The sequence below is a fragment of the Schistocerca cancellata genome, chromosome 9 (assembly GCF_023864275.1).
Source record: "Schistocerca cancellata isolate TAMUIC-IGC-003103 chromosome 9, iqSchCanc2.1, whole genome shotgun sequence".
NCBI classification, from domain to species: Eukaryota; Metazoa; Arthropoda; class Insecta; order Orthoptera; family Acrididae; genus Schistocerca; species Schistocerca cancellata.
The window spans coordinates 401,261,425-401,284,050 of record NC_064634.1 but is presented as its reverse complement, the minus strand read 5'-3'; the positions used below and the strand labels follow the sequence as shown (position 1 = coordinate 401,284,050).

At 41.5% G+C, this 22,626-nt stretch overlaps 1 protein-coding gene across 1 annotated transcript in view; it reads left to right on the top strand.

Annotated features, from left to right (window-relative positions):
* The window catches only part of LOC126100693 (vacuolar protein sorting-associated protein 53 homolog), a 183,231-nt gene that overhangs the window by 88,773 nt on the left and 71,832 nt on the right, over nt 1-22,626 (top strand). The window contains exons 8-9 of the mRNA XM_049911309.1: nt 908-1,089; nt 12,495-12,737. Of these exons, the coding sequence (XP_049767266.1) occupies nt 908-1,089; nt 12,495-12,737 (425 nt within the window). The remainder of the gene's footprint in view (nt 1-907; nt 1,090-12,494; nt 12,738-22,626) is intronic.

The window sequence follows — 22,626 nt, the reverse complement described above, 5'->3', positions numbered from 1 at the left end:
CAGGGTATGGGGGGGAGAAGAGTGCTGTCTGGCAGGTCCTGCGGGGACTATATGGTGACCTGATGAGACTGGCATAACGTTTGGAGGTGGGGTGCGAGTGGAAAAATGTGGGCAGTGGAAAAGGAGAGGAGCAGGGAAGGGGAAGGGATGGGTGAGTGCATTGACAGAGGGCGGCACACAATGATGGGTGGGGGATGTGAAAAGGGGTGAAAAGACAGAGGGGATGGAAACTGTTTGGTGGCCTGTTTGAGGACAGTAGGTTACTGTAGGTAAAGGCTGGGATAATTTAGGGACTGGAGAATGTGTTCTAAGAATAATTCCCACCTTCACAGTTCAGAAAAGCTGGGAGGGGGGGGGGGGGCAGATCCATATGGCCAGGTTTGGGAAGCAGCCACTGAAATCAAACATATTATATTCAGCTGAATGTTTGTTATAGCAAATGGAACCTCAATCATAACTGCAAAAGTTGTACATTTTAATATTCTGTACCTGTCCTTGTTCATCATTAATACTACATTCTTTACTACATTTTGCTTCAACATACTAGCGAGCTATTCCATTTTTAGTCATTATTAAACTGTTTATCATTTTGTTTGTTGCCATTGTTATTGTTTATTTCTTTTGTTTAAAATGAACCATGGTAACACCAGAATAGAATAACAGTAATATGGAAAAGATTAATTGCAGTCTTCACATAGAGAAATCATTGAATCACAGACAGGCATAACATAAAAGAATGCTATAAATAATCTTTTATTCATGCTATACTCTTGTAATTCTGTACATATTTGTTAGGAAATTGATAATGAACATACAAAAATGTGCATTATATACAAAAATATAACAAAAAAACACCAATACTTTCTGTGGTTTTATGAAACTGCATCTATTTCTTTTTTCATTCCAGGCAGCTCCTTCAACAAACCCATTTGATGAACCTTCTGCTCCAGGTAACCCATTTGAGGAAGAGACAGAAGACACAAAATCTAGAGACAGTGCACCAGTTAAGCCAAAACTTTCACCTTTCCAGGGCATCATTGGACGCTGTTTTGAACCATATCTGTACATTTATATTGAAAGTATAGACAGGTATGTCATTCGTACTTTATCATTTATTGTCCAATATACTTCTATACAATGAGATAGAATTCTCACTGCTTCAGTAGATTTGGAAGATTAGGGGATCTCACTCTTACTGCTTTGATCCATTGAAGCATCATTGAAAGTTTGTTTGATTTCCTTTGCTTATTCCTTTCTCCAGAATCATTTCACCACACAGTTTTTGTGCACAATTATAGGATTGATTGCGGTATGTAAAATCTTTTAACCTCCCCTGGTTGACACTCACAAACAATCTGAAACAGTTTTTAATATAGTGGGGTATTATCATGCATAGAAACACAATAATTCTTGTCTGTATGATTCAAGGTCTGGTAGGAAAACTTTGCCAACAGTAAAACAGTTTACAGCTGGGCACTCAAATGATCACTTCTGTTCAACAATATGGTATGTGCCAGCCACAACTGGCGAACACTGATTTGGATTTGCATGGTATGGTTCATTGAGATTATTCTTGACATTCTAGGAGACTTTTCTCAGCTAAGAAAATAAATTTCAAGCTCTGTGGGAGATGCTGGTGTAGCAACAAAATATTTTCCAAACAAAAACATGTGCTTAGTTGCATTCACCAATTTTTTGCTTACCATTTGAATGATACTCTCAACATATTAAATATTTTACACCATCTGAGTTCTGTGGGAATGAACATTGTCACACAATATGAACAAATTGATAAAAGCACTAGCGTGGTTCAACAATAGGTTAGGGGATCTCACTCCTTTCATCCATTGAACCATCATTGAAAGTTTGTATGATTTCCTTTGCTTATTCCTTTTTGCAGAGTCATTTCACCATACAGTTTTTGCGCACAGTTACAGGATTGATTGTTGAAGCATCACTGTGGTGTTTTGTTAATATTGTGGAGAAGGGACATCATGGTCACATGCAAATTAAGTCCATCTTCACAAAGTTGGTGCAGAAAATTTGGGTTAATATTCTGTGTATATTTGGTGTTTGGAAGGCTTCCTGTTTGACTTGTATTTTACTACCTGTTACAATATGCTATGAATGAAACTACATGTTTACTCTAGTTTTAATTATTTGTGAAGACAACTTCAGCTAACAAGTACACAATCATGAAATTATACTTTAGGGCACTGAGATGCCATTTGCTAGCTCATACTAGAACTGATCAACTTCTGTCCTCCCATGGTTCTCCATGCCATAAACTCAGGTAACTTTTGTTGCTAAGTCATTGAAGTATTTATACATTTGTTGAACAACTCCTGAAACTGCAAGATTTGAGCAATACTCCACACCAGGAACCTTCGACTGATATATTTACACCTCCTTACACACTTCATAAGTCACTCCACAGTAATGGAAGCTACTTTATACCATTACGTACCTATCTTCTATTTATTGTGGACAATATACATTTTTTTGACTCTGTATTATTCTTTGTCTCTCATGTCCTCACATTTGTAAAGTCCAGATAATTAAATTAAAACATTAACATATGCAAATAACTTCAATCATTATCATAATTCAGAGGGGAGTTCATCTGCATTCATACTTTACAAACCACTGTGAAATGAAAGGTACACCCAGTTGTACCATGTACCAGGATTTATTCTCATTCCATTTATGTGTGGAACATGGGAAGGATAACTGCATAATTGTCTCTGTGAACACAATAATTAGTCTAATAATGTATGCCGGCTGGAGTGGCCGAGCGGTTCTAGGTGCTCCAGTCTGGAACCGTGCGACCGCTATGGTCGCAGGTTCGAATCCTGCCTCGGGCATGGATGTGTGTGATGTCCTTAGGTTAGTTAGGTTTAAGTAGTTCTAAGTTCTAGGCGACTGATGACCTGAGAAGTTAAGTCCCATAGTGCTCAGAGCCATTTGAACCATTTTGATCTAATAATGAATTCACAGTGCCTATGGCAGTGATACATACTAGATAGTAATATATTCCTAGATTCCTCACATAATTTTCATTCTTGAAGTCTAGTATGTATCCTTAATAGTATTTTGTAAGGAGTCTCCTTCATAGACTGATTCAGTTTTCCCCAGTGCCCTACCAATAAACTGAAGTCTGTCACCTGCTTATCCTACTGTCAAGTGTATATGATCATCTCATTTCATAACCCCAGAGTATGAGCTGACTGATTTCATTTGTGGCTCAGTGTTATTGTAGTCATAGGATACACAACCTTTTTAATTTGGGAAGCACACAATTTTACATTTATGTGCTCTATTGTATGAGGGGACTTCAAAAAGTAAGTTATACACTCTTATAACAGGCCAAGTAACGTTTATTTAATTCTATACTACACATCAAAGTGACACAGGTACATGACAGTAGTTTTAAGCATAGTCACCACCTCTCTGTAAACAATGGTTGGAGCTTTCTACCAGTCATTCATTATGTTGGCGAGAAAAATCTGCTTCTTGGACACAAAGCCATTTCCTCATTGTTGGGAAATCTCTTTCCCCACAAATGTTCTTTCAGCTTGCTGAAAAATTGGAATTTGCATGATTACAAGATTTGGATTTCCTGACACCATTGCACACACTTTTGCAGTCTTGATCAATGGTTAGACATGACATTGTTTGGTGCATATACCACCAGAATTTCATAATGAATCTATGTACAACTTAGATTTTATGCCTCCAAGAATCACACTGTCCCATGAACTTCATTTTGGAGTACATTTCCAGGAACCACACCATATCAATTGCACTTGTGATGCACGTGTTATCCGTTTGACAGCAAAACTGTATTCTGTAGGAAACCCAAAACATGTACTTTCTTCTGACAGTGGCACTCTTGGTGCAGAATGATCTTAGCTTGGGACGACATGTCTAATTTACTTCGTGATGTCCCTGTGTAGATAACAGCATCAGTTGCAAAAAGTCTCAGCACACTTCTCTGTGGTAAACCTGAAATTACTTCCACATCAGTCAGTTACTGTCCATCCAAGATGCTAATTAGATACCTGCAGGATCATTTTAAATAAGTGTTCTTTGATTCTTGTAAAATCACTTGATACGGATGATAATACAGTTCCTTTAACAAGGCCACTTTCATTTTCCTTCTTCATCCACCTGAACTAATATTTTATTATTAATGATTTTGATCTCAGTGTGACATTAACTCTACCTTTCCTTTCCTTTTCAAATTGGCCAATACTTGAATACTTTATTGGCATCAGCCACTACCTACCAAAAACAGGAAGGAAGATTAGGCATTACTGTCCCTTCGATAATGATTCCATTAGAAGTGCCACTGCCTACCTTCCAGCCAAACAGTACTGCTCTGCATGAGAGGTTGCAGTGCAACTGCATCTCAGGTGTTGTTTCTGTGAGAAAGAGCAATGATTTATCATTGGCAAAATCAAGAACTTTTCCTGAGAGTATCATTTTCAGCATAGTTATTGGAAATCTTAAATTTTTGTTAGCTTGTATCCAATGCTTCCTACTGACCATCAATGATGTTGCACAGAAAAGTAATTGATAACAAACATTACTACATTCATTCTCTAGAAGTAAAGTAGGGTCACTACATTCCTTGAATTGCTGCAGATTTGTTGCAGAGTACATTGTAAAGTGATTGCATCAGTTCTGGAGCAGATGAGAAATTTTATAGTTTCATTTAGTCACACAATTTAAGAGTCTTTTGTTCCATGATGCCACATCGTGTGCCATCTTCTTCCTCACCTGCAGGGTGCTCCAAACCTTCAGTGACAAAATTGTACAGATAGTAGGGGATCTTAAGCTGAGTGCTTTGAGATTAGACATGTCACTGCTGCAGAACGCTTATTTACACCAGAGTGTGCAAAGGACATTGAAAAACTGCAAAGAAGGGCAGCTCATTTTGTGTTATCGTGCAATAGGGGTGAGAGTGTCACTGATGTGATACGCGAGTTGGGGTGGCAGTCACTGAAACAAAGGTGGTTTTCTTTGCAGCGAGATCTATTTACGAAATTTAAATTATCACCTTTCTCTTCCAAATGCGAAAATATTTTATCGACACCCACCTATGTAGGGAGAAATGATCATCATAATAAAATAAGAGAAATCAGAGCTTGAACAGAAAGATTTAGGTGTTCCTTTTTTCCACTCGCCATTCAAGAGTGAAATGGTAGAGAAGTAGTATGAAAATGGTTCGATGAACCTTCTGCCAGGCACTTAAATCTGAACAGCAGAGTAATCATGTAGATGTAGTGGAGTGCCACTCAGCCCACTCTGCAGTCATCACTGCAGACGACAGCATCATCTCATTACAGCCAGCAATGTGAGAGTAGTATTAGAACTGGCAGCAAAGTTTATAGTCATTTAGTTGGATAGTTAAAAAACCTCCTCACCAAGCAGCAGCAGAACACACACATATAGGCCTGTTGTTACTGGCAAGCTTTTGGAGCCAGTGGCGCATTCTGCAGGCAGAAGGGTTTAGGGGGAAAGAAGTAGGGTGAAAGAAAAAGACTGGAAAGGTCTAGGAAAAGCGGTAGATTTTTCAGGAAAGTCATCCAGAACCACAGGTCAGGGGAGACGTATCGTACGGGATGAGAGGACTACATCGGACGAGATATGAAAACCTGAGAGCTTAAAGGTGGAAGACAGGGTAATGTGCACGACAGAGATGAAAACTAAAACATCTTGCAAGAGTTAATAAGAGTGAAAAGCTATGTGCGTTGTACATAACAGAGGTGGAAGGGGTGGTGAAAAATATGCAGGAAACACAATGATAGATATAGAAAACTAAATACGAGAGAAGCAAAGAGTCGTTACAGTGAAGAAAAGCTGAGACGGAATAAATTAACGTAAATTTAGGCCAGGTCGGTGGCAAGAACCAAGGACATGTTGTAGTGCTAGTTTGCGTCTGCAGAGATCTGAGACACTGATGTCTGGGGGTAGAATCCAGATGGCGCGTGTGGTGAAACAGGCGCTGAGGTCACGAATGTCATGTTGTAGAGCATGCTCTGCAACAGGATATTGCAAGTTGCCAGTATATACCCTCTGCCTACGCCCATTCATCCTAATTGATAATTTGGTGGTAGTCATACCAGTGTAGAAGGCTGAACAGTGTTTACATAATAGCTGGTATATGATGTGTCGTTTCGCAGGTGGCTCTCCCATTGATAGTATATGTTTTACCAGTTACAGGGCTATTATAGGTGATGGTAGGAGGGTGCATAGGGCAAGTCTTGCATTGGGGACAATCACAGGGGTAGGGAGATGTTTGCAGAAGGAGCACAAAGTCTGAAAACAATATTGTGGAGATTGGGTGGGCAGCAGAAAGCTATTCTAGATGTGGTGGGCAAAATTTCAGACAGAATGGGTCTCATTTCAGGCATGATTTTAGGAAGTCATGACCCTGTCAAAGCAGCTGATTAACACATTTCAGACCAGGATAATACTAAGTCTTCAAGGACGGCCAGGATGATTGGGTTTGTGGATCTTAGGAAGAAGGTAAAAAATGAGGATGCGTGTTTGGGTGAGGTGAGAAGTCCTATGGATTGAGGTGTTAGTCCTTGTGAGGCAAGTACTACAGTGGTAGATCTTTTGTCTGCTGGGAAGATAATGATGGAGTCATCTGCTTTTAGGGATCATAGAGCGTGAAGTTCGGCAGAGGACAAGCTAGTATCATGTTGTAGGGACCTGAGGAAGGGTTGTGAAGCAATGCTGGATGTGAAGAATTCTTGGAAGGCTTGTAAGGAATGATATTGAGGTAACTGTGGTGGGCCAAGTTGTGATCGTGGGCTGAGCTGTTCAAGGCAGGGTTCAGTGTCAGGTTTGCTGTTGGAAAGTTCTTTGGGTTGGATCCCAAGAACCAATCACAACAGTACAGTGTCCTTAACCTCTCATTGAAAGCACTCTCCCCTCCTGAATTATCTAAGGGCCTCACTTTCAGCCCTAAACCTGCATTTGATCATGCTGCTTTGGTGAAGGACCTCCTTTCCTTCATGCATAATATTCACTGGAAATATCAGTTTGCTACCCAACCCCAAAACCTTTCCAACAGCAAACCTGAAAGCCCAACTTGGTCCTCCACTGCTACCTCAAACTCATCCTTTACAAGCCTTCCAAGAATTCCTCACATCCAGCATTGCTCCACAACTCTTCCTCAGGTCCCTACAACATGACCCTAACCAGGCCCCAGTTGAACTCCAGGCTCTATGTTTCCTAAAAGCTGATGACTCCATCATTATCCTCCCAGCAGACAAAGGATCTACCATTGTTGTACTTAACTGAAAGGAGTATGTTGATGAAGGTCCATGCCAATTGTCTGACGCCTCTATGTACAGCGTCTGCCATCAAGATCCCATCCTTGTGATTCAAACTGACCTGCAGCCCCTCCTTAAAACCTCAGGCCCCTCACAAAGACTAACACCTCAATCCATAGAACTTCTCACCCCACCCAAACCACACGCCCCCACCTTTTACCTTCTTCCCAAGATCCACAAACCAAATCATTCTAGCCATCCTATAGTTACTGGCTTCAAAGCACCCACTGAACATATATCTGCCTTAGTTTATTGACACCTGTAATCTATAGTACAAAGACTCCCCTCCTGCATTAAAGATACCAACCACTTCCTAGATAATCTGAAATCCATGACCGATCCACTCCCTCTACACACCTTCCATGTCACCACTGATGCCACCTCCCTCTATACCAACATCGTGCACGTGCATGGTCTGTGTGGTGGTGAACATTTCCTCAGTCAGCAGCTACCTGATTCCAAGCCTATGACATCCTTCCTACTCATCTTAATCAACTTTATACGTACCAACAACTACTCCACCTTTGAGGGGCAGACACACAAACAGATTAAGGGTATGCCTATGGGAACTAGCATGGCTCCTTCCTATGCCAACCTTTTCATGAGTCACCTGGAGGGAGCTTTCCTGGGATCCATAAGTCTTCAGCCCCTGGTTTGGTTTAGATACATTGATGACATCTTTACCATATAGACTCATGTTGAGGCTGACCTGCTAAAATTTCTGGAATCTTGAATACCTTCTCCCAATTAAATTTCACATGGCCCTATTCCGAATCCCATGCCATTTTCCTTGATGTTGATCTCATCCTCACTGAAGGGCAGCTACACACTCCTGTCCACATTAAACCTACCAACAAATAACAGTACTTACGTTTTGACAGTTGCCATCCTTTCCATGTCAAACTTTACTTCCCATACAGCTTTGGCATCCTAGGCAAACTTATTTGTCTGGATGCAGACTCTTTACAGCAATGCACCACCATTCTCACCTCAGCTTTCACTACATGTAATTATGCCACCAGTCTTGTTAAAAAGCAGATTTCCCTGGCCATTACATCCAATCCTGGTACTGCTGATCCCTCCATGAAACAGCTTCAGAGCACACCATTGATGAGTCAGTATTATCCTGGTCTGGAATGTGTTAATCAGCTGCTTTGACAGGGTCATGACTTCCTAAAATCATGCCTGAAATGAGACCCATTCTGTCTGAAATTTTGCCCACCACATCTAGAATAGCTTTCTGCTGCCCACCCAATCTCCACAATATTTTTTTCAGACTTTGTGCTCCTTCTGCAAACATCTCCCTACCCCTGTGATTGTCCCCACTGCAAGACTTGCCCTATGCACCCCCCTACCATCACCTATAATAGCCCTGTAACTGGTAAAACATATACTATCAATGGGAGAGCCACCTGCGAAATGACACATCATATACTAGCTATTATGTAAACACTGTTCAGCCTTCTACATTGGTATGACTACCACCAAATTATCAATTAGGATGAATGGGCGTAGGCAGAGGGTATATACTGGCAACTTGCAATATCCTGTTGCAGAGCATGCTCTACAACATGACATTCGTGACCTCAGCGCCTGTTTCACCACACGCGCCATCTGGATTCTACCCCCAGACATCAGTGTCTCAGATCTCTGCAGACGCAAACTAGCACTACAACATGTCCTTGGTTCTTGCCACCGACCTGGCCTAAATTTACGTTAATTTATTCCGTCTCAGCTTTTCTTCACTGTAACAACTCTTTGCTTCTCTCGGATTTAGTTTTCTATATCTATCATTGTCTTTCCTGTATATTTTTCACCACCCCTTCCACCTCTGTTATGTACAACGCACATAGCTTTTCACTCTTATTAACTCTTGCAAGATGTTTTAGTTTTCATCTCTGTCGTGCACATTACCCTGTCTTCCACCTTTAAGCTCTCAGGTTTTCATATCTCGTCCGATGTAGTCCTCTCATCCCGTACGGTACGTCTCCCCTGACCCGTGGTTCTGGATGACTTTCCTGAAAAATCTACCGCTTTTCCTAGACCTTTCCAGTCTTTTTCTTTCACCCTACTTCCTTCCCCCTCAACCCTTCTGCCTGCAGAATGCGCCACTGGCTCCAAAAGCTTGCCAGTCACAGCAGGCTTATATGTGTGTGTTCTGCTGCTGCTTGGTGAGTAGATTTTTTATTTATCCAACTAAATAATTTTATAAATAATTGAAAATATACATAACATTCCTGTAGCCATGGATTATTTTGAAATTAACTATTTCATATTGTTCAAGTTATAATAAAGTGATCTAATATGTTGTATCTGTAATAGTACCCATTCGGCCTCCTCCAGAGGTAAATCTAAGAACCCACCACTTTGCCAATGAGTATTATTTCATGCAGCAAAACACCAGTAGTTTGAAGTCTGTCATGACCCATTCAAAGAAAATCAAATTTTTTCAACAAAACTATCACAGACAATTTGTAATGGTGCTACAGATGTGATCCAGAAAGTAGACAACAGTAATGTCTATGAAAGTTACCTAGCTCACTTCACCCAAATATTTTTATTAGGTAAAATCAAATATGAAGACGATGCTGATCCATGTTCTGACTCCATATGGACCATACATTTAGAGTTCATGCCTCAAAAGCAGAAAGCAAACCAACAATTATATTTGGAGGTTATGAGAAGGCTGCACAGAAGTTTGGCGTGAAAATATTTGGCTGTGCTGAATTCGGGCAAGTGGTTCCTGCATCATCACAGTGTTCCCACGCATGCGCTTCTCAGTGTGTGCCAGCTTTTGGCCTCAATGAAGATTTGACACACCTCCCCTATTTGCCTGTTATAACTCACTTATACTTCTTTCTGTTCCCTGGGATGTGAACTTGAAAGGAATGCATTTTGCCGATGTGGACAATGTGAAACACATGTCGCAATGGTGTTAGCAAGTATCAAAGAAGAATGAATGTTTGGACAAGTGGGTTAGAGCTTATGGAAAATACTTTGCGGAAGGTTAAAGTTGTATTTGAAAGGAAAGGTACATGCTTTTTTGAAGAAATTCTGTTTATTTTTGGGTCCTCTCTTTTACAGAACTCCGTGATAAGAAGTTCACTAGTTGTATGTTATATTGGCTTAAGCATATGGTGTGGATGTATGTATGTGATTTCTATAAGCAGCTACAGAATACAATGCTCCATCTTTGACAACTTGTCATAACAGCAAACAATGCATATTTTGCAGATGACTATGTACTGTTTTTCAAGGTATCATGAAAATTGGTGTCGCAGACAAATGTTAATTGTGAAACATGATATGTTTAAATACACGTACCTGACATGCTTCACTCAGTCAAGATATTCTGTCAGCTGAAACATTCATTTCCAACTGTTAGTTCCTTATCTGAAAATATTCAGTTTAGGTTTCTCTATCATGTGAGACCTGTCCGTGAAGATGTGGAACAACCTCTTCCTCCTAAGCCACTGTACAATACGTTGCAGAAGATACTTCATACTGAGTTATCTTATTGCTTATAGAGCTCAAAAAAATGATTGTGTATATGTTTCCGTACTCAGCCTAATCCCTGTCATTTTGATCTAATGGGCTCATACAAAATGTGCAGTTATGGCTGTAATTTGTATATGAAATACGGCTTTTCAAATTTTTCCTGACAATTTTTCACAGAAAAACCATTCCTTTCTTCTTACAGTCCCCTTTTTAACCTCTCTGACAATCTCTTAGATTTTTGTAATCACAAAATGGCCTAGATGTTCTTCATTGAATATCATTTATTCATTATTCAAAACAATTTGACAATGATCCCCCATTACTTTATGTGACGATACCCCATTCTCCCACCAGGAGCACATGGCTACTTTAATGAATTCTGCAACAACTTGTGAACATACATTTTGCATTGAATACGCTAAGCAACCTCTAAGCAGGCCTACAGTTCACTTTTGGTACAAGACCTTTGTTGAGATGGTTTGTTGTTCACTGCAAAATGATAAATCACCACGTCACCCATGTGTTGATAATTATGTCAAACAGGTTAGGGAGTGCTTTGTCCACAGTCCAAAAAAAAACAATGTGACTTGCGTCCTGCGAGACAGGCATTCTGTAAAAGACTGGCGAGTACTGCGTAGGTGTTTACACCAGATTGGTGGATTGGCCATGAAGGACCAGTCACGTGGCCACCTCGCTCCTCAGACTTGACAGCACTGGATTTATTTCTCTGTGATTTCATTAAAGACCTTGTGTATATTCCTCCCTTAACAAACAGTTTAGCTGGCTTCAATAATCATATCTATGCTGTTGTTGCACAAGTTCCACATAATTTGCTGCAACAAGTGTGGGAAGAAATTGATTACCGGTGAGATATTTGCCACATCAGGATTGGTAGTCACATTGAACCAAAATTACACTTGACATTTTTATGTGAAACTTGAAGTTGTACAAAGTGACACCTCTACCGATTCTGTAAATTATCTCAATAAATTTCTATATCATTCAAAAGTTGTAAAATCCTTTTTGACTCATCCAGTATTTTGCCTTTACTAATTCAGCAATGTGTTGTTTAGCTTTCCAAATAATCCTATTGTCTCATTTTTATGCTGTGCATTTACCTGATTTTCTGTTCAGCAAATCATTAGCCTCACTTATTGCTTATTCTAGCATTAGTATTATTACGTAATATTTGTCACAGAATAGACTGTTCATTATATTCACACTATTGTTTGATTCTACATTCAAGAGCAATCGTATATATGTGTGCAGCTTCTAAAAAATAATAGGTTTGATAATTTATGACTGAGAGGACATTTCATTTAGCATAAAAATTTAATTTTGCAGTGAACACACAGTGCATAGTGGGGCAATCACACTGTTGTAGAAATAATTCAAAAGCCAAAATCCCTTAAATACTGTTTACTGGATAACCGGTTTCAACACACTAAAGGTGCCACCATCAGATCTGAATGTAGGTTAACATTTATAAACCATTTCGATATAATGATACACGAGGCAGACCAGCTGATATAAAATCATTGTAGTAGTATTTAAGCGATCTTGGCTTTTGAATTATTTCTAAAATTTAATTTATTGAATACATTAAATAAGGTGATATATAATGGTTTGTCCAACTTGATACCACAGGAATTTGGCTGAACTTATTGAGAGGTTCATTCAAGAAACAAAGGAGCAACAGTCTGATGGGATAAATGATGGCACCGGAAATGCTGTGATGTCATCGTGTGCTGATTTGTTTGTCTTCTACAAAAAGTGCATGGTACAGTGCACACAACTCAGTACTGGAGAGGCCATGCTAGGACTCACAGCCACTTTTCAGAAGTATCTACGAGAATATGCAGTAAAGCTGTTACAGAACAACCTTCCAAAGTATGTATTTATAACTCTGTGTGTGTAACTTGTCATGAGTTTGTCTGCATTGGCTGAATTGTTCATATCATATATACTAGCTCATTATAAAATTTTTACTGGGCTGTAATATAAATTAGTTATTTTTCATTTTCTTTTGTTGTCACATCACATCATTTTTTATGACAGAGATGATATTACATTAAAAAACCTGTAAACAGTTATCTAATTATCCTTTTATGTGATTCATATTTTAAAATTTGATTTTCTCAAATATTATTTATATCTTCATGTGAAACAAATAATGTTTATTCTGCCCCCTTTCCCCTATATTTTATTCAGTTCACAAGGGAGCAGTTACAGGGATACATCTATGTAATATAAATTTCATGTGCCCACTATATGCTATGCAACATTTGAGTAGAGAGCACACATTGGTGAAGCAGTTACATAGTAAGTATGAGGGACTATACACGGACATATTCAGAGTTCACCCAAAGAGTTGCAACTGTCTCAGATCTTCAAGCTCTCATGTTAAAAGTAAACCTACTAACAAGGGGTCCTCAGTGGTCGGCTCTCTTCGATTTTCTTTATACGTAGGACCTGAAGACATGAAGTTGTCTGAGCACTGTTAAGTGCAAAACAAAACATATTGAATGTTGTAACAGAGCTGCAGGAAACTCAGTGCACTAGCATAAAAATCTTGTAATCACAAAAGGCACTGATTTTATCCTCATAGGTTGTAAACTTTTTCCTTTTGTGTGAATTCTGTATTTATTATCAAATGGAATTTAAAGTTAACAGATATTGAGTCAGTCATAACTTTTTAATGAAATGAAGATTTTTATATTTTTAATTACTAATCACTTGAAAATGCGTGATAAATTAAAATTCCATTTGATAATAAATACAGAATTCACACAAAAGGAAAAGGTTTACAACCTATGAGGATAAAATCAGTGCCTTTTGTGATTACAAGATTTTTATGCTAGTGCACTGAGTTTCCTGCAGCACATTGAGTCAATGTGCATGTTCTTCCAAAAAATTGATCAATATGTCTGTTAGAACTTCAAGTTTAACACATATTTCGGACAACACAACAACACATATAAGTCACTGAGTAAGTTGACCTGTGTACAAGTCGGCATTCGATTAAACACTGAGTCTCAGTCTAGCGGCCGCCGCTGCTGCATGGCTGGCAGACAGCGCTGCACGTAGAGGATGTGCGTAATTGCGTGGCGGCATTTTGAATAATCGCCGAGTCACAACACTTTTCCCCCCTTTGAAATTGTTGCACTGGTCTTGATGGAGGTGTCCTGGAGATGGCTAACATCCATAGGCGTTGTTTGACTCGCCGTAAAGTCTCGAGGAGGAGGCTTCCCGTACGGACGGAAGTGTCCCTGATAATAACGGGTCGAGATGACAGGAGACGTAGGGGTCGAATCTGCTGGGGCCCCATGCACCAATCTGCCCGTTGCGGCAAGTCCAGTTGATATGACAGGAGACATGGGCGATGTGTCGGCGTCCGTTGGAGGAGGAGGCGAGAAGATGTGTTCTGACAGAGGATGGTCCTCCGGTTCCTGCATGGGCACGTCTCCTGGTGGCGTCCGTTCTGGTGCTGGCATCGCGATGACGGTGAGAGGGCTGCATTGTGAGTATTGAGAGATGCCAAGATCCCGAGCCTCAGGTAGAGCCATAGGTGGTGTGGCGGCATTCGGAACAGGCGTTGCTGGCACCCGAGGCCGAAGCTGGTCCAAATGACGCACTGCAACACCCGTGTCTGTCTGGATTTCATACAGGCGTCTGCCACGATGTCGTAAGATGCGGCCCGGGCTCCATTTTGGCCGCCTGCCATATCCCCGTACCCAGACGAGGTCGTCGGCGGTGAACCGGCCAAGTGAAGGCACCCGCGACCGTGAGGTGGGAGGCCGCAGAAGATGAAGTAGCATGCGGGGCTGTCGGCCATGTAAGAGCTCAGCCGGGCTGTGATCGCCCATGGGGGTGAAACGGTAAGACGCCAGGAACTGGAGAAGTGCATCATCAGCAGCAGAAGAAGTCAGAAGTTTCCGCATCTGAGCCTTAAATGTGCGGATCAGTTGTTCAGCCTCACCGTTGGATTGTGGATGGAACGGCGGGGCCGTGACATGCCTAACGCCGTGACGAGCACAAAAATCCGCAAAGTCGGAAGAGGCAAATTGCGGACCATTATCAGTAACAAGAGTAGAGGGGAGGCCTTCCAAAGAAAAAATGCGGGCGAGAGCACTGGTGGTTGCCGCGGTGGTAGGTGACGTGCAACGGACAATGAAAGGAAAGTTAGAGTAGGCGTCAATGACGAGGAGCCAATAAGTACCTAAAAAGGGTCCCGCAAAGTCAGCATGAATGCGCTCCCAGGGCTTCTCAGGCGAAGGCCACGGTGACAAAGAGGACTTCGGGGCAGCGGCCTGTGACGCACAAGGGCCGCAGGCAGCGACCATGTGTGCTATTTCAGAGTCGATGCCAGGCCAGTACACATGATGGCGCGCCAGAGATTTTGTGCGAGACACACCCCAGTGCCCCTGGTGAAGGAGGCGCAAGACCGAAGCACGCAAAGACGCAGGTACCACAACACGCGGCGAAGCATTGTCAGTGGAGAGGAGGATAACACCATCCCTAGTCGTGAGGCGGTAGTGCAAAGTGTAGTAGTTCCGCAACAGATCAGAACCCGTAGCAGCCGCCAGCCTGTCCCCAGTGATGGGGAACCCGTCCACAACCCGCCGCTCGGCAACATCCAGGTGTAAACACAAAAGTTCGTCCTTATCGAATGCCTGATCAGGACCCATGGGAAGGCGAGACAAAGCATCAGCATTCGCATGTTGAGCCGTTGGCCGGAAATGAATCTCATAATTGAAACGGGACAAGTAAAGAGCCCAACGCTGGAGGCGGTGTGCAGCCTTGTCGGAAAGTGACGTTGATGGATGAAACAAGGAAACAAGCGGTTTGTGATCCGTAACAAGATGAAATTTTGAGCCATAAAGAAAAACACCAAACTTATGAAGAGCATAAATGATGGCCAAAGCTTCTTTCTCAATTTGAGAATACTTCTGTTGGGCATCCGTGAGTGTTTTGGAGGCATAAGCAATGGGTTGTTCCGAACTGTCAGAAAAACGGTGCGCAAGGACTGCACCGATCCCGTATTGAGAGGCGTCTGTGGCAAGAACAAGATGTTGGCCAGGTCGATAAGTAGCCAGGCACGGGGCCTGTTTCAGCATAGTCTTTAATTTCCAGAAAGCCGCGTCACATGACGCGGACCAGTGAAAAGGCACGTTTTTATGCAACAGGCGATGCAACGGCTGAGCCACCGACGCCGCATATGGTAAAAACTTGTGATAGTATGCTATTTTCCCCAAGAAAGCCTGCAGTTCCTTAACAGATGTAGGGCGAGGAAGGGCATCGATCGCAGCAACAGTGTGTTGAAGCGGACGAATACCATCCCGAGAGAGTTGAAACCCCAAGTACGTGATAGATGCCTGAAAAAATTGTGATTTCTGAAGATTACACTTAAGACCGGCAGTCTGTAAGACATTAAAAAGTGTGCGGAGATTTTGAAGATGTTCTTCAGTGGTGGAGCCAGTGACAACAATGTCGTCCATGTAATTGATACACCCCGGGACAGGGAGCAATAATTGTTCCAAGAATCGCTGAAAGAGAGCAGGGGCGGTAGCAACCCCGAATGGCAAGCGTTGGTACTGATAGAGGCCGAAAGGCGTGTTAAGGACCAGAAACTGCCGGGAAGCAGCGTCGAGAGGAAGTTGATGATAAGCTTCCGACAGGTCAATTTTAGAAAAATACTGTCCTCCAGCGAGTTTAGTGAACAGTTCTTCAGGACGGGGCATAGGGTAAGTGTCGATGAGGCATTGAGCATTTACAGTGGCTTTGAAATCGCCACAGAGACGAATATCACCATTAGGCTTAGCAACTACAACGACAGGAGAGGACCACTCACTGGAAGTGACAGGAAGCAAGACCCCTGAAGCAGTGAGACGATCCAACTCTCGTTTTACCCGATCACGAAGGGCCACAGGAATGGGCCGAGCCCGAAAAAACTTAGGCCGAGCAGTGGGTTTGAGCGTGATATGAGCTTCAAAGTCGTTTGCACGGCCTAACCCAGGAGAAAAAAGGGACGAAAGTGTCGTCGACAAGGAATCCAGTTGAGCATAAGGAATAGCGTCAGAGACAATATTGACAGAGTCATCTATGGAGAACCCAAAAACGCGAAAGGCATCGAAACCAAAAAGATTTTCTGCGTTGCTCTGGTGGACCACAAATATGGGAACAGTGCGAACGACAGATTTGTAAGATACCTCAGCATTAAACTGTCCCAAGAGAGAAATCTTCTGTTTATTGTATGTCCGTAATTGCCGAGTGACAGGGGACAGGAGTGGAGAACCCAGCTGAAGATACGTCTGAGAATTAATTATAGTGGCAGCAGAACCGGTATCCACTTGCATGCGAACATCTCGACCAAGGATTTGGACAGTGAGGAATAACTTCCCGGAAAAGGAAGAAGTGCAATTGACAGACAACACAGAATCAGAATCAGCGTCATGTTCATGAACATCATGTATGCGGTCGGATTGACAAACGGAAGACACATGACCTTTCTTTTTGCAATTGTGACACGCAGCCCAACATTGGGGACAATCCGCACGTGAATGTTTCGTAAAACACTGCGGACATGAAGGAAGTTGCCGGGGCTTTTGCTGCAGTTTCTTAGTGGGTTGTTTACGGCTGGGCCGAGGCTGCACGTGGGAGCGCACTGCGGCCACGTCGGCTGGTGGGGACGTGCCGCACGCTCGTCAACAGCGCACAGAGGTTGTATTTCCCCAACGTCACCCCACGCTTCTATTTGCGCCCCAGCGGCGCGAGAAATTTCAAAAGACTGCGCAATAGAGAGAACTTCATCTAGAGTCGGATTCGCCAACTGAAGGGCACGTTGCCGAACTTCTTTGTCAGGCGCCGACCGGATAATAGCATCCCGTACCATGGAATCGGCATAGGATTCTTTGTGAACGTCAGTAACAAATTGACACTTTCGACTGAGGCCGTGAAGTTCAGCAGCCCAAGCGCGATAGGACCGATTTGGTTGTTTTTGACAACGATAAAAGGCAACATGGGAGGCTACCACATGCGTTTGCTTTTGTAAATAGACAGACAGGAGGGAGCACATTTCAGCAAAGGACAAAGACGCAGGATCCTTCAAAGGAGCCAATTGCGACAACAACCGATACATTCGAGGTGAAATCCAGGAAAGGAACAGAGACTTACATGGTTGTTCGTCCGTGACCTGAAATGCCAAGAAGTGCTGTCGAAGATGTTTTTCATAATCAGACCAGTCTTCCACCGTCTCGTCGTAAGGTGGAAAAGGAGGTACAGCCAACGACAAGAAACGCCCTGCATTTGACACCGCGACGAAATCACGAATCGCCACTGTTAGAAGCGTTTGCTGTTCAAGGAGATTTTGCAAGAGCTGCTCAACAGTAGCCATGGAACCCTGTGAGTCAACGGTGAAAAGGAAAAATCCACTACCTCGTCGCCAATTGTTAGAACTTCAAGTTTAACACATATTTCGGACAACACAACAACACATATAAGTCACTGAGTAAGTTGACCTGTGTACAAGTCGGCATTCGATTAAACACTGAGTCTCAGTCTAGCGGCCGCTGCTCGGCTGGCCGCTTAGGTGGTGCCGCTGCTGCATGGCTGGCAGACAGCGCCGCACGTAGAGGACGTGCGTAATTGCGCGGCGGCGCTTTGAATAATCGGCGAGTCACAACAATGTCTTGAGTAATTCTTGCAACAACTGATTCAGTCCTATACTTAGGTCAGTTAGATCAGCTGGTATAGGAGGCACATACACATGGTAATTTATGAACTACCAAAGGTTAAAATCGCATGGCATCAGATCAGGTGAAAGTGTAGGCCGTGTGAAGCAAGCTCTGTCATCCAGCCCCTAGCGGCTAATCCAATGATTGGGTGCACCGTCTTTTAACCAATCGCATACTGAGTTATGCCAGTGAGACAGCACGCAATCTTGCTGTCAGATAAAGTTCTGTGGTTCAGCTTCTTTCAACTGAGGAAAGAGCTTCACTGAAAAAGAAAGGATCATGGACTTTCTGCTGGGATACGGAACAAAAAACATTCAATTTAGGGGAGTCTTGTTGCAGCAATACCATCTCATGGGGATTTGCAGATCCCAACATGCAAACATTTGTGTGTTCACATTTCCGCTTAAGTGAAATGTCAATTCATCACTGAAGATGACACGATCCAGAAAAATCTTTGTTATGCAGCAACATTTCGCTCGCAGACATGGGATGTAAGCCATAGTCTGTAGACTTTAGAACTTGTAATGACTGCAAATGATAAGGATGCAGTTGTAAGCATTTCCTTAAAAGCGTCCATGCAGATGTCACAGAAATTTCTAATTTATCTCTAACCATCCTTTTTTTTTTTTTGCATAAAAGACTCCCTCAATTATGCAACACATTCTTCAGTCACTTTTTGTTGGCCCATACTCTTCCCTCTGCAAAGACAGCTGGTTTCTTCAAACTGATAATACCGTCTGTGGGTGCAGTTATCATTTGGAGGATTACAGTGGAACTTAAACAGAATGCATGTTGCACTGTAACAATAGATTCAGCAAACTTCAAAACACAAGAAGCGTTCTGTTCCCTGAGCGCCATCATTGCAACTAGTGCTTTCTAACAGAAGACACAGGAAACAGTGCATGCACGTGTGCACAGGTATACAAACAGTATTGATTGAGTTGTACTTTAATTTGATGTGTTATTTATAATTGTAAGTTGAATGTAATAAATGCCAGGAAGTCTTAAAAACCTGATATTAATTTTGAAACACACAGTGTTTAAACCAACAGTGTACAAACAATTTAAATCAAATTTCCATCAGTTTTAGTTATAGAGCTAAAAATATTCCGAGTTTTAGGAGTGGATACAATGCACTGCACATAATTGAAAGCTCCGAAGGCCGTGTGTCCATTTAAGTGTAGTGCTTACACAGGTGCTCATTTTCCTGAATGTGTAACTCAGTGCACCTTCTGAACCGTGTGTGGATGAGATTAAAGTATAGTGTTTTAGATTGAGTTAGCTGTGAATTACCTAATGCAGATTTAATTTCATTATTAATTTCTTCACATAAAGATTGTAAGCTGGTTTTGCAACTGAGTCTTACAAGGAAGCCCTTGAGTGTGAGGTCGCAAAAGGCCAGTGGCTTTTATGGCATGCAACACTCCACTTATTGTCTACCATGCGACCACATTATTGGCTGCTAATGGCAACAGGGAAGTATTCAGTGGTGCCTACAGAACATAGTTGAACTGCTTAATCGACAAGTAACTCACAATAGAGCTAGTTGTGTTGATACAAAGCAGAGCAATTGCAACAATAGACAAAGAAAACATTGCATTATATCTGCAACAGAAGTTATCAAAGTTGACATTTTGTCAGAAAGGAACCCAAGGAATTTTGCAGAGTGAGAAAGAAATGGCAGATGAGATATTATCATTTCTGCAAGATGAGTCAGTGAAATGTGTGGTGTCATATACGCTCAAACTGTGCAGATAATGTACATGAGAAGTACATTGATGACGATACATGCTTAACAAGTGAAAGTTATATTGAAAGAGGTGTTTAGCCATGTAGTTCAGCATGCTTGTCAGACAGCGAGCTACAAGTCACATCTCCAGTACAATGTATTAAAGGACAATTATTGTCCAAGGAGTGGGTGCTAAACACAATTATGTACCCACAGGAGAAAGAAAAAAAAAAGAAAGAACAGATTTTGAATAAGTCCGCAGCAATATGACCATGTAATGCATAAGAAAAACTATGGCTACTCAAGGGAAAGCATGGTGTATTTGGTATAAAAACTGGTGTTTGTGAGTTTCAAGGATACATGATACAATTTACAGGATGTGCATGATAGTGACCTATTACATTATGCTCATCAAACTGCATGTGGCAGATCACAGTGATTTCAAAGGAATCAGTGGATGTGTGCACAACTTCAAACAGTTACAGAATTGAAAGACATAAGATAAAGAAATTTCAAATAAATTGTCAGCTTGATGAAGCACAGAAAACTGCAGAACAACCTGAAAATTTGTAGATAAGATAAACAAAGTTATCCCATCATTCAGTATGGGATTTGTTTTCAACTGAAAAGTAAATGCATATGAAATGAACCATGGAAATTAAAGGTACCAAGAGAGTGACATGAAAATCAACTAATATCAGTGCCTTAATACATTCATATACAATTGTGCCGACTTTTAATGTGGTTGGTAAATTGACTGGAGAGTTAGTTATTGTTCTGCAAGAAGGTGGAGGTGCGCTGCCACCTACAATTCTTTCTTGGGTGTGTGATCTTGTTAGGGCAGTAGGGAATATTTATTTCACATTAACCAAGAGTTGGAAAATGGGCATAAAAGAACTACAGCTATGGTATGAGCACTGCTTTTGGCCAATAGCTAGTCAAAATAACTTGATTTTGCTTGATCATTGGTCTATGTATAAAAAATCATAATCCTTTAGAGCAAATTGTCCCTCCTGAAAAGTTTGTGACATTGCAATTCATACAACCTGGAACCACTGGACAAATTCAACCTCTGGACATTTGTCTTTTCCGTACGTATAAAAAATATTATCACACTATCTGTACCTATGCCTCAAAGGATAGCCAGTTTTACGGCAAGCTCCACGACAGACTTTTTTGTGTTTGGTTGAATCAGTTCTCAACATGCTTCACCTTTGATCTTTGTGGTCACTGTGGCATGCTGTTTTTCATGATATTCGTGGTACGAGTAAATGGTTTGTTTTGAATGTTTTTTTGAATATTGATGATGTCCATTTCTTGAAGTGCAACACATAACATCACATAGAAGGTTGATATCTGCACCTCCTGGGCACTCATTTTCTGTTGCCCTCCTGACACACATGGTGAGTCATTAGCAGTTAATATTTTTTCCTGTCATAACAGTTAACACAACACTTTCATATGAGCATTACGAAAGATTGAACTTCTCACACTCAGTGGATCCCTTCTTACCAGTAAGCAAGCTGTGAGCAGAGGAATTTCATATTTTATATAACAGGTATACATTAACTTGATTCAAGTACTGGGCCATATAATGTATCAAAGGTAATATTCATACAATAACTTACTACTTCTAGAAAATTATCTTCATAGATAGTGTCATGAAATACTATAAAAATTATTTGGTTGCCCTCATGTTTGTAAAGATAAAACTTACACAGTTGAAGACTTTCCTAAAGATAAGCTCGTGCATCTTCTTAGTTGTTTCATAGCCAAACTTAGCAAAACATGTTTAATTCTGTTTTTGTTTCCTTTTCTTATTCCATCTCCCATTTCACGGGGAAGGAGAGGGGGAAGGGGGGGACATTTGTTTCTGATTTTAGTGAACAGTGGCATTTCTTTCTGCTTCGCTGACTTTTAGTACAGAATCATCAGCTGCAAAAGAAAAGTAGTATTCGTTTCTGAACTTGTACTCACTCTTCACCATCATCTTTCTTTCTAAACATGATCATTTCTGCTCATGGCTGCCAAATATTATTTTATTTTTTATTTATTGTGGTTGCAATTTTGAATTTTACTCATCTTCAGGTAGAAATCTCAACTGCAAATATCCACATAGGCATTCAAACAGCTGCTAGTACAAACATCAAGGAAGTATGAACAGTAACCAAAGCATAGAGTGCAAAATAATAACAAATTGTGTAAATTAGAGGTGGAGCAGGGAGAAAGGGAAAGAACTGATGGTATCAGCTGCATCGTGACATTGTGCATTATCAGCAGCGACGAGTGAAAATGCTTGCTGGACCGGGATCCAAAC